This window comes from Agelaius tricolor, unplaced genomic scaffold, assembly GCF_023055355.1.
Source record: "Agelaius tricolor isolate 1412-34295 unplaced genomic scaffold, bAgeTri1.0.p SCAF_10, whole genome shotgun sequence".
Lineage (NCBI taxonomy): Eukaryota > Metazoa > Chordata > Aves > Passeriformes > Icteridae > Agelaius > Agelaius tricolor.
The window spans coordinates 21,740,564-21,753,745 of record NW_027269270.1 but is presented as its reverse complement, the minus strand read 5'-3'; the positions used below and the strand labels follow the sequence as shown (position 1 = coordinate 21,753,745).

Here is a 13,182-nt window from a genome sequence, read left to right as displayed (position 1 = left end):
TCTGCCTCTGCCAGCTTTGCTCCTTGGCTTACATCCTGCATGGGCAGACAGCTCTAAAATTGTCTACCATGGATGTGCAGCACCAGTGAGGTGGGCAGTACCAGCTTATTTGGTAGTTGGCCCCAGAAATGGCCACTGAGCTGCTGTACCTAGAGAGAGAGCTTGTTCTCCCCTGAAGCAGGACTGGGCTCAGCTAAACCCAGTCTCTTCCCTGGGCTCAGCTATTCCAGTCCCCTTCCTGCTATCTGCCCCAGCCAAAGGCAAAAACACTTAGCACTGGGGACACTCAGTAAACATTTCATCAGCCCATTTCCATTCTGCCACAGCCTGACCTGCTCCATGCCTCCACCAAATCCACCTGGCCCCTCTGTGCCACTGAGAAGGTCACACAGTGAGCAGCCTGGAAGTCCCAAGGCTGCAGGGGTGCTGGAGTCCACAGGAGAGGTGCAATGGTGCAACTCCTCTCCTGACATCAAGCAGAGCAAAGCCCACCCAGCACTCATCACAAATCTGGCTTCTGAGGGTGGGATAAGCAGCTCTGCCATCCTCCCACCACCTCTCCAGCTTTGTTCTCAACAGCACCATAAGCCAATGAAGGACAAATCTGCAAGCAATGCCATTAGCCCAGAGCTCCAGGACTAAATTCATGTGGTGGGGAGGGAGCTTGGCTGTGTGCATGGGGTTGCAGTTTTGCCCCTGCAGCTTTCCCCAGACCTCATCTCCCACTCCACTGGCTGTGGCTGACTCGGAGGGAATGAGAGTGCTGAGAGCACAGCCTGGGGCTGCGTGCGAAGGCTTCACTGCGGGCCCCGCACACTGACCCGCATGTGCCTGTGCCAGCCAAATCATTCTGCATCATTTCTCTCTCTTGAGGAGGTAATGGACTGGCTCCTCACCATCTGCCTGGCATACTGCAAGGCCTCTGCTAGCAACAGGTCCTTCCAAGGTAGCAATTAGCAGCAAAGGAACTGTTTTCTACAACTAGAAGCCATGTACACCCAACACCATGGCTTTGCAGAGAAAGGGAGGCTTAGGTGTAGCACTAAATACACTGTCAAAGGGAATGGGGCTCAGAGAACAGAAGAGTTACACCTGAGTGCAAAACCTCAGACCCTGCTCCCCTTGGCTGGGAACAGGGAGGCTGAAACACTGGCAAGGACAGTGCCTGACACTGCTCAGCTGGCAGTGGCTGCTGGGAAGTTGACTGTGGTGATAATGAAGAGCCTGGAGTCTGTCAGCTGTGCCAGGGGGTAGGAGGCTCTCCCCCTGCATCTGGCACTAAGTGACAGTGACACACACAGCAGCAGTCCTGACTCTGTTCAGAAGGTGGCACTGGGGTGTGATTACTCTCTGGCAAGGAGGTAAATGGGTCAAAGCTGAACATTGGGGAAAACAGCCAGCATGCAGAAGAATTTAATAATTTCCAGTAAAAAAAAAAAAAAAAGAAGTAATAAATGTTGTATTTCTTCTCTGGCAACCCTGAGAACTGCAGTTTAGTGTCCCAGGTCTAGCTTGAGCCACTAATAACTAGAGTTATTATTTTTCATCTTTTAATTCCATTTTGCTACACATCTTAGTGTATGAGATGGAAGATGTTAGCATGAGACAGAAGACAGAGCCTCTTACCCCCATGAGTGCTCAGACAGAAAGGTCCAAGAGCTGTTCAGAGGTGGAATGTACTGGTGAATTTCAGCTGCAGGAGCTGGGCTTGATGTGTCCCTGCGCTGGTAGCCTTAGGAGCTCACCTCAATCACAGCACGGTGTCTTTCAGATTTCATAACAGCCCTTAGAAAATCACCCCTTTTCCCAAGCCCTCTCCATCCTCATTATGGCCAGCAGACCAGGGACTTGGCAGATGACCCTATCATCCTTGGGTCACCAGTAGAGCTGCTCAGCAACTCTGAAGTCCCTCTATTGGCACATCTGAAACCCCCAAAGCTCTTTGTCTGAATGCCTAGCAGCAGACACAGCCCCCTCCCTCCAAATCTCCACTCAAATGTTGAAGATCTAGCAAGATCACAGTAGGTCAAGCAATCCCACTTGGGGGAGAGACCTAAAGCTGAGCCCTTCTTCCCCCAGCTGATAATGACTCGAGCTCCTGGTAGCCAGTGAGCTGCACTAAAATAAGTGCACCTTTAACAACTCAGCTCACCCAGGTTGTCAGTCAGGGACATGACCTTTAGGCAGGTAGAAAGCTCTGCCAGTGCTGAACAGGGCAGAACTAAGGACTTGGTGGTACCAAAAAGCTTTAAAGGCTCCTGCAGGATAACAGGATCAGCTTTGTGAGCTCCAGACTCACAATGGCTTCAGAACATGTCCAAGCAGTTCTCTGTGATGGTCTGCCACCCACACTGGAAAAGTGCTCCAACCCTCCAAACCATTCTAGAGAAACTGTCTGGAGCTGTCTGTCCTCGGCTACCACCCCCCTGGGCCAAGTGCTTTGGCACACCACCCATGTCTGCAGGTGCAGACCACTGTCTCTCAGACCACTTTCCCCAAGTTTCCCCATTTTGCCCAAATCACAAAGCTCTGCAACCCAGATGCCTCAGGAGCATCAGGTCGGACATTTGTGATGACTTTAGTCAGAGTCCAAGCTGGTACTGCTGCCTTTGAGTATGTCACTTGTTCTCCTGCACTGTTTCATAACCTGCAAGTTGTACTCAACACAAACCTGTTTCCCTGTTTGCTTCAGTGCTTCTGCTTAGAGGTTTGTAAGTGAAAACCTGCTCATGTAACACAGATGAATAATGTCATTACTATAGTATTTAATGCCTGATCTGTATTTCCCTGTCTTTGGCACTTGCAGTCTACAAAGGTTCCCAAGCAGCAGCACAAGCATATCCAAGGCAGATACTACCTGCAGAAGATGTCTATGTCTTACTGCAGCAGCTTGCAAAGAAGTCTCATTTGCTGGAAGAGCCTTCCTGCACTCCCCTGAGAGCTCCTCCATGCCTGCCTCAGGCAGTTCAGTTTATTTTTATTGCTGTATCTGACATGTCCCCTTAATACACATCATTAACATCCTGAGCTGTGCTAGTCAGCAATTTAATTCTCAGACCCAGGGTCACAAGCAAGAGAAGTTTTTCCTAGAAGGTTGGAGAGGATCATTTGCAGCTTAGGTGTGGTTCTCCCCTTGCTGCTGTCCCAAGACCCCAGCCATCAATTAACTTCTGGAGGATGTTTTTTTTTTATAAATTTGCCAAGCAAAATTAAGCTACTGCTGTGGCATAGCTTCCCTGCTGTACACTTACAGATGCTGTGGCTTATTCAGATACTAGAAATGCAGCAAGGAGGAGGGAGGGCCCAGTAGGGCCATGTAATGGAAACGTGCAGCGATGAAAACCCCCCTCCTCCATGGGCCACAGCATCTGGTAAGACTCAGGCTACAGCACCAGCATCCTGGAAAATTCCTGTTGTAACACACAGGCCCTGAAGTCTCTCTTGCAGTGACTGCACCCATTGCTTGCAGGCTGCAGCTGAAGCTCAGCAGGGACCAGCAAAGCTCATGCTCAACAAAACTGATTCAGCAGGCTGGGACAACCAGGACACATCGGTAAACTTGCCTCAAGCTTTTTAGCTCAGCATCTCAGGCTAAAGCTCAAACACCCTGTGAGATCAGCTGTTCTTGCAGTTGTGAGTGTTCTGATGAAGAGGCCATCAGCTCCTAACAGATCATCACCATGGATAAAATGGAGCCAGAGGAGAACAGAGAGCAGACCCCAACCCCAGCACTGGATAACTGGGGATCTTTGGAGCAGAAACAGCCTGCAATGCAGGAAGAGTTGGAGATAAAAACTGTAAATCAGAGCTGAACTCATCAAGACTGCAGACAGTTGTTGGGAAGGTTGGTTCAAACAGATTTTCTCTTTGTTAAAATGAGAGCATCAGAGTGGATGTGGTTCAGGACTGACTATAAAGGAGGTGTATAGATTAAGTACACTTCAGAGGCCCATCAAGGCAGATACCTACTCCACTATGTATCAGCACCAGGGTGCAGGCAGTATGATCACGTGCTTCTAAACCCCTGTGCCTTCAGGGTCTTTTAAAAATCATGGGCTTAACACAAGTATTACAGTGGAGGGAAGCATTTAAAGCCCTCAAGCCCGTGACTCTTGTCTTGGTGACTGGCAAACTGGAGAGCAGAATGGACTGGTGGATGGATGGATGGATGGATGGATGGATGGATGGATGGATGGATGGATGGATGGACAAAAGCTCTGGATTTCTTAGTTGTTCACAGCTGATGGAAGATTTTTGCTCATTCACTGCCTGACTGCTGCTTGGCAGGACACCTGCTATGTTGCCCAACAACTTTATTCCCCAGTCTCAGCAGGTTAGCACTATTGCTGCTTGAAGACCTTTGCTCTTAAATGCCTGCAATCCAGGGAGTTGGGAGTGGGGTGGGTTAATTTACAGAGATTAATTCTGCCAAAACAGAAGACTAAAGGTCCCTCTCTGGTATGAAGCATCGTAATAGCCTGGAGGCTGGAAGGAGCCTGTGTTAATTATGCATGAACCCGGCTGTAACTTCTCTGCCCACACCATGAGTCTCTAGACACATTTGGCCCATGCTGTGCTCCTAAGCACTCCAAAAAATGTGCAGCAGATGTCAAAATGGGCAGAGAAACATGCAGGTCCCAGGGAACATGTGGGTGTTGGATGTGCTGCTCTGCTCAGACCAATTGGACATGCTTCAGGGAGCCCAGGGTCTGCCAGCTGCCTGGATCTGGCTTCTAGCAGTCTATCAGATACAGGACACAGGAGAGAGGTAGGCCATGATCTTGGTTAGAATCTAGCCATGCTCAGAGCATCACCCAAACAGGTTATATTGGACAAGGACATGAAGCTTGTGTGGTCCTTGCCTGTATTGTGGCTGGTCTGGAAAAAACAAATGACCTTGACTTCCTACAGCATTTACCCTTTGAAAACTGTGCTTGAGAAATTCAGAGATTTCTTGTAAGAATCAAGCTGGGCCCAAGTTCCAGCAGACCCTGAGAAGAAAGGTCAGGGACTTTGAGATATACTTGTATGTTCAATTGGCCCGTGTTATCCACACATGGGGCGCAGACCAAGCAGAAATGATGCTCCTCCCACCTGCACATGCTGTCACTTGTTATGGGATACAGTGTTGGGGCATAGTAACTCCTGTGTCTTCTCTGCCTCCTTTTCCCAGTATCTTACCAGATGGTGAGAGCCACTGAGAAATGAGGCATTCACAGTAAGGGGTTCCAGGGAACCCTGCGTACTGGTAGGGAGTCCTGGCCTGGTGTATCACCACTTCCCACAGGATTTTGCATATTAACGCCAGGGTAGCATCTGCTTCCCAGCAGTGCCTTTGTGCTGGCACCAGACAGGGCACCCAGGCACACAGCTGTAGCTCTACACACTGCATTTATTCCAGGCCAAGTGGTTTTTCACTCCAGTTGCTTCTTCCCATCCTCCAAATTTCCCAGTGCTTCTGTGAGAAGTGCTGTGAAGTCTAAGCCAGCAATGTGAAGGCTCCAAGCCCCGGATCTGCACAGTCCTTTGGGACCCTTGCTCCTGGAGCTGAGCTCTCTAACTCAGCTGTTTCTGCCACCCAGTGTTCATGGCAATGGCCATCAGATCAGGCCACTCTCCCAGAGTGAGAGAAACTTTGCACGGGCTCTGAAAGTTGTGTATGTGGGGTGGAAGCTTGTCTGTGAGCAGCTCCAACAAATTTTATTTGAGTGAGGAACAGGAAGAAAGTCACTGACCCATTGCCCTGAGCCACCTGAAAGTGCAGAGTGTTTTGAAGTCATTCATTAAAGGTGGTTCTGGGGACACAAAGGCTCACAAATTTGTACTCACAAACCTTCAGTGCTGCTCAGCATTGCATCCCCAATCTGAGATGCAGGAAGCATTAGGGCACTCATGGAGCAGCTTTCCAGAAACAAACAAAAGCTGCTTTGTCCACATCTCCCCTCCTGTGTTTCAATCTGCTCTGAGTTACTAGAGCCAAGAAATTAAAACATTCTGGGTCTGAGGCTTGGGATGAAACTACTGATGTGTCCAGCCCATGGCTCATGGAAAATTGAGTCAGAAGCTCTAGGGATTCTCAGAGAGCAGGCAGGTTTTTCCTTCCCCTCAGCAAAGTTTCCCCATGATATCCCCCTAATTTCAGTACTTCATTTAAGTCTGGAGTCCTAATAGGTTGTCCCTGTTTCCTCAATGTGGTAAGTGACCTCAGGCCTAGAAAAAACCACACAGAGATTGCAGTTTGAAGGAGAGAGCAAGAGTTTGCATTCCTCCACTCCCCTGTACAAGTGGGCACCATCACCAGGACTGCCCTTGCCTCCTGGGAGAGAGTGACCCACAGAGGGCCAGGCACTGGACAGACCAAAATCCCTACAGACGTGACCCTGGTCTCTAAACCACTGTAATGCCCCTCCAGTCCAGATGATGCTGATTAAGAAGAAGTGCCTGGATGTAATGTGCTTCCTTATGGCCGAGGCACTAGTGATGCTCAGCAAAGGCATGCAGTAATTAATGCATCTTCAGGCATTGCCCCCACAATAAATCAATAGCTATTAAGGATAATTTATCCCATTTTTAATAGTCACACAGATTTCCCCATTCTGAATCCTGATTTAAAATCACCAGTCTGTACTGTGACTTATTCACTACAATGCTTTTCAGATAAGAATGTGAGTCCTTGGATGACTTTCACAGACACATCAAGATGTGCTTTACCTGTTGTGCGCACATCTGCAAAAGTCCATCAAGAATCAGGCTTGAAGAGACCAGAGCATCAGAGTCAACACCTCCCGTGCCGTGTCATGATTGTGTGAGAGCAGTAGAGTGAAAAAGGGGGTGAGATCAGAGAGGAGAGTGCTAAGAACCCTCCATCTGCCTCCACCATCCCTCACGCCAACACAGCGGAGTCTCAGCAGGAGGAGATCAGGATTAATGGCACAACTATAAACACGTGGAGTCTCGACTGCTCAGTCACAGACTGTGTGTTTTGTTGCAGTAAATCCCACAATGGCACAGCCCTTGCCTGGCCCTGGAGGCAGGCACACCTGGGATCTCCAATGGATGAACACATTTGAATGGCTGTGAGGTGTTAAAGCACTATTGTGGAATTTTCAACAGGAGGCAAGTGAATATAGGAATTGCCAAGGAGAGAAAGAGCAGACTCCCAAGGGATGCTCCCAGAACCACTGAGCAGAACATGGGGTCTCTTTGGACCAGCCCTTGGCAATCCTTTCTAAATGTCTCAGACATAGGAATCCCTGTGCACAGGGAAGGAAAACCCACACAGGTAAAATCCACTTGCTCCCAGAAACAAAAATTGAAACAAGAATAAATAGACTTTGAAATGTCTCTAGTACCTTTACCTGCAGAGGGTTCTTTGTGCTTATGGCAATGACATGATACTTGTAGTAACACAGCTCACAGCTCCAGCAGCCTCTCTCGCTAATCCATTTGATCAGACATGGCTGGTGCGTGCACTTCACGGATCCATCGCATCGACACGGGCTCAGCAACTCCCCCTGAAACAGACAGACAGACAGACAGACAGCATCAGCGAGGCTCCCCTCCTTCCACAGCACGGCACAGCACACGTGGCAGGCATGGCAGAAGCTCCCTTATCCACCATTTGAGCTTTCTTCCTTTTTTACCTGGTTTGGCTCAGGCAATCATGCTGCTTCCATCCCTTTTTTCCTCTAATAATGCTTGGCTGATGTGAATGAGATGTCAGGGATGTAATAGTCTCCAATACTGGGTTCTTACATGCCTTGTCACCACTGAAGGAAAAGCTGGATAAGCACAACTCTTACCACTCCAGAGGACCCACAATGACCCCAACCAGCTCTGTTGGCAACCAGACACCACCAGTTCATTGCTCAGGTTTTTGTCTCTGCTACCTATGTAGAAAGTGAGGTTGGTGGTGGTGATAAGTTCTGAGACAGCCTCTGCTGCAGGCTGATGTCCTACTCAGACCCAGGGAGCTTCGTCAAGCCCAGGCAAGGAAAATGTTCTCAAATTTCTCTCCCACACCATCCAACATCCCAGCCAGTCATACTGATGAACTACAGGGCTGGCTATTTGCACCCTAGAAGCAAGCAAGATGGAGAACAAATTGTGTTCTGCCCTGTGACTCAGACAGTTAGAGTGGTGGCTGAAACACTGAACTTCCTGGCTCGTCCCCTTGTTTCTGGTGCAGCTTTTAACAGGGTATCCATGAATGCCCCATATTATTCTGATCTATCGTCTGCTATCATCCTGTTCACCACAAGACTAAAATCCTCTGTGCACAAAAGCTCAGGAGCCCTTTACAGTTGTTTGTAATTGCTTATTTAGGTTAGGAGAGAGCCATTACATTTTACTCCTCACTGTTTAGTGTTTAAAAGCCATATTATAGATTCCAGTTGTCTCCTTAGCTGTGCTCCAAGATTAAAAAGCTTTTAAAGGCAGAATATCTATGGGATAGGGAAGGTTGAATCATACTTTCAGCACTGGGGAGAAGATATTTGCTCTTACAGCCCAGATCAGCCTCATCACTAGCCTGCTGGAGCACCAGGATAACAGACCCTGGCACTGGGCACTGCTGGATATGGTAAAAGACATCCATTCCAACTGCCTCAGGTTATGAACCAGATCCTGCTCTTGCTAACCCTGGTGGGAAACTGTCTCAGCTTCTAGGTCACTACATCAGGTCTCAGAACCTAAGGAACTGAGGACCACACTGGGCAAGAGTGATACTTCTTTTTACAAAACCTAATGCAAACATGTTGATAGTTTCATTCGTGTCATCTAGATCACCTAAAAATGTCATCTTTGATGAAATTTTAGCAAAACTGTAAACAACTGTTTATGTTACAAACCCATCCTTGCTTATACTTGTTACTGGTTTTCATTATATATTGGAGGGGATACAAAGGGAGAGGGAGAGCAAGGAGAGTTGTAGGCTCCATGAACCTTTTCCACCGGGCAAGGGGTGACATAACAAACCAGAAGAAGGGAAGCAGGGAAGGATTACATGGGAGAAAGGGGATGAGCACTGACATCTGGCACTCAAACTCCCCACGTGAGGTCCAATTTGAGGGGGCTCAGGTTTGGCTGTGCATGTTTGTGCCCTTGGCTGAGACTGGGGTGGGACATCACCAGAGTGATTAGGAGCCCAGAAGAGCAGGTACTGCCAGACAGGATGCAAAAGGGGAGGGACCAGAACTTGGCACAACTCCTCTGCTTCCCCACTCACCAAACCTCTTCCACACCAAGAGCCAGCCTGGTACAAGGACCACTGCTCTGTGCCTCTGGTCTGCCCTTCTCATGTCAGTCCCTGGTGCCTTATTTTGTCAACAGTTTTGTCCCTCAGCACACAAATGAGGCCCCAGCAGTAAGGAGGTCATGCAGAAACCTCCCAGATCTGCAGCATCCCTGCCTTTCCACCTCACTGCACAGCAGGGTCTCTTACAGGGCTCAAAATGGTGAGTGCAGGACCTGGGCTTTGTCTAACGAGCAGCTGGAGGCATCGATGATGAGGGATCAGGAATGGAGCAGGATGGAGCAGGAACTAAGAGCAACAACCTCCAGGCAAAGGCAGAGGGGAAAAGCTGCAGCTACAGCCTGGACTCATGTTGGCTTCTGGGACTCTGTAATAAATGAGTCTCTGATATCTGAGCTTCTCTCTTCAGAGCCAAGAGATGTTCACAGATGTCCGACAGCACCATGGGGACCCAGTCTCCCTCCCTAACTGTGATGCTCAAACACACAGTCCTGCCAGCTCCTGCAACCTCAGGATTCAGCTGTGGAGATGAATCCCCCAGTAACTTGATTTTAGCAAATCTAGCAAAAACTCAATTTATCACATTTTCTCCAGCCGTCTGAAATATTACATCTTTGTATGTGGCACACAGCTATTTTTGCATACTGTGAAGCCCAATTCTATCCACAGCAGGCATTTGTAAAACACTGCCACATGCACACACATGCACATGCACTCCTGTACCAGCAGAAAAACAAACACCAGGGGCATATTAAAGGAATAAATCCTTTGTACAGCAAAGGAGAAGGAGTCTCATTGCTGGCTGTACAGAGAGCTCAGGAACAGACCATTGGCTGTGATACACAGGAAGGTTTTTCTATACAGAGTCCTCTGCTGCTAAAAGCTACAGGAACATAAAAGCAATCCCAAAGTGAGACAAAAATCACAACAATTAGAGATGGAAATTAAATCCCTAACATCCATTTTTGCAGGTATGTAGAAGACGGGTCTGCACAACATATTCTCCAGTGCTCAAACAATTCCCACCAAATCCCTTTGGGGACTGCTCTCCAAAAACCCTTTGAAGGGTTTCAAAGGTTTCTTTTATTTCCCTATTTCACAACATTTATTTTTGCAACTTCCCATTGTAGAGTTATATACCATCACTGGGATGAGTCTAAGCAGCATTTTTCCTTTGTCAGTAATTAGTGGAGAAATGCTTCCCAACTGCAAGCTTCCTCCTCAGTTTGCTCACTACCATCTTGTTCTTCTGAAACACTGAAGTGTGCTTTGGACTCAGGGCACCTGCCTTTTTTTTCTTTTTCTTTTTCTCTTTTTTTTTTTGCTGTTATCCAAGTCTAAATTAGGAAAAAACAGAGTTAACAAAAAGGGAAAGGTGCTCTGGCTCAGCCCCAACCATTTCAAACATATGCATGAAATGCTCTTCCCTACTTCTGGAAAGAGTAATTTACTGATCAATTATATATATAATATTCTTCCCTATCTCTCAATATGATGGGAGCTTGTCTCAAGGAGCAGCAAGGGCAAGGCCAGGCTGAACTGGCTTTACCCTGAGGAGGACAATACTGCTGGAGATGCACCAGTAGTGCAGGTCTGCTCCAGCTCTGTCCTTTCTGTCTGAACTCCCAATCTGTCCCCTGCAATATGTCAAAGTGGTTAATGATTATCTGGCCCCTGCTATTTAAAGCCTACTGGCAGGAGTGCTGAGAAAGGATGGGAAAAAAATTATTGCCAGTGCATGCTTGTGGTGCTCGGTATATCCAGGGAGAAAATAACCACGTCAGGAGCAGCGTCAGCCCTGTTGAGTGGTGGTGGCAGAGTTCTGCCTGGCTTTTATCTGTCATTTATCAGTGCTGGGAGCCCATCCACAGCTGCAGCTGCTCACCCACCAGCAGGCAGACATGGGATGTGTTTCCCAGGCCTGTTCTTTTAACTGCAAATTAAGTACAGCAAATTTGCCCACCCAGTCTCCTTTAAACAGGGCAGGGCTGGGGATGATGGTGTCACTGGGCCAGGATGTGGTTGGTCTCCTGGGTTGGCCCAGCTGTGCTCACCATGTCTGGTGCCTGGGCTGCTCCTGAGCACCAGCTCAGCTGGAAAGAGCCATGTTACCAACATCCTACTATCACAACCATTAAAGCAAACATTTTGAAAGCCAGTGCAAGCTGTACAGAAAATCAAGACAGCTGATGTTGATCTTAAGACCTGCAGTTTTTCCTTTACCTGTGCATTTTTCCAGCTCAGGCAGGCAAAGTAGCAAAAGCATCAGTCAGAGGAGCAGTGCCCTGGGCCGGAGCAGGTCAATGAGGAGACTCTGGAGGAGTTGTCCCATCACAAGGGCTGCCATCTCTCTCTGGGAGCATACATGCAGCTGCTGCTGCTGCTCACAGATCTGCATGCATGCATCTGACTGCTAGCATTTATCTGAGTTTGTCTTGTTTGCAAAAGGAAGCCAGGGTCATTTAATTTCAGGTCTTCAGCTGTGTCTCCTAAACATACTTAAATCTTCCCATTGAGTTTAAATGCAATGGGAAGTTTTATTACAGCAAATAAATGCCAAATTATTTCTATATTAGGAACATAATTACAGACAAATTAAGTAAAATGGCAAAGAAAAGTCCATTGTTACACAGCTGGTAAACTTCAATAAACATGTACTAATGACCACTCCATCTTCACACACTTACAAGAGTTGCCCTTCCATCCTTTTGAACTAAACACATTGTTACCAGCATCTCAAATGCTTCCCCATGCATGCAAGCCCTGTGCCAGCCAGCACAAGGGACAACAAGGGACATGGAACAGGTATCTATGTGTATGTGTGTGTACACATATGTGTTATATTGCATGAAATTCTCCAGCACTGGGGCAAATTGACACAGTGTGGACCCAGAGAGAAGTGGAGCTAGGTCTCCTGTGGTGCGAGGACAGGACAGGACATGGTTATGTATGGTGAGATGGCATTTCCCCAGGCACCTCAGCAGAGCTGGGTGCTGATCCCAATCTCCATCTTGGCAGAAATCTGCTGAGAGACTTTTCTTGACCCAGCTGGGGGAATACCCCCACTGGATACCTCCCTAAAATCTGGAGAGCCTATAGGAGAATCTATGCAAGTGATTACAAAAGGAAATAATCCAGACTGCCATCTCTGTGACCAGACTAAGATCATCCCACAGCTCCCCTGCAAAACCTGATATCCCTGTGCCACGCAGAGACAGCACTGCCCATAGCAGGCAAGATCTGTGTGCCCTGGAGTGCTGTGAGTACCCCCATCCCAACAGGAAGAGAAAATGCAGCCCTATAAAGGAGAAAAATCCAGCTCTGAACAATTGTTTCTGTTGCCTAGCTCTGATTTTATTAAGTCTGTGACTGCCTGGCTGAAGCCTCTGGTGTGTGCTCTTGGCCTGGCAGCTCCCTGGGTCAGGATGATGTCTCTGCAGGGCTCAGCTGTGGCAGAGGTGTGGGCAGAGGTGTGGGCCCCTCTCCAGGATTCCTCAACTTCTTGGCAGTATGAATGAGCAGCCACAGCTGGGCATGTCAGGCAGGGGGCTCTGAGATGGGTGTGGTGGGGGCACAGCTCTGCTTTTTCATGGTTTTCAATGGGCATTAGCTGTTCTGTGTGCTTCAGGCATCTCTGCCTACAGGCTGGGTATGAGCAGACAGGGATCTCAGTTTTAGTGCACCCAGAAAAACCATCACACACCCCTCTGGGACCACCAGGAGTATTTTGGTGATGTCTGGGAGTGTGGGTGCTGGTTGGGAAAGGGATGTGTCTCACAAGGTCCTGAGCCAAACCCCCACATTTGTTCCAGTGAGTCTTGTCTGAAAAGCCATCACATCTGCAGAGCTCCCAATGCTCCAAAAACAACACAAATTGCCTTTCCACCCACAGAGGCTGCTGCTGTGGCACCTGTGAGGAGTGCTGGGGC

At 48.3% G+C, this 13,182-nt stretch overlaps 1 protein-coding gene across 2 annotated transcripts in view; it reads right to left on the bottom strand.

Moving 5' to 3' along the window:
• MARCHF4 (membrane associated ring-CH-type finger 4) overlaps positions 1-13,182 on the bottom strand; it is a 105,536-nt gene that overhangs the window by 28,343 nt on the left and 64,011 nt on the right. Inside the window, exon 2 of one of the 2 annotated variants that reach the window (XM_071435193.1) lies at positions 7,353-7,514. In XM_071435193.1, the coding sequence (XP_071291294.1) occupies positions 7,353-7,514 (162 nt within the window). The remainder of the gene's footprint in view (positions 1-7,352; positions 7,515-13,182) is intronic. The other variant, XM_071435195.1, reaches the window with a different exon arrangement.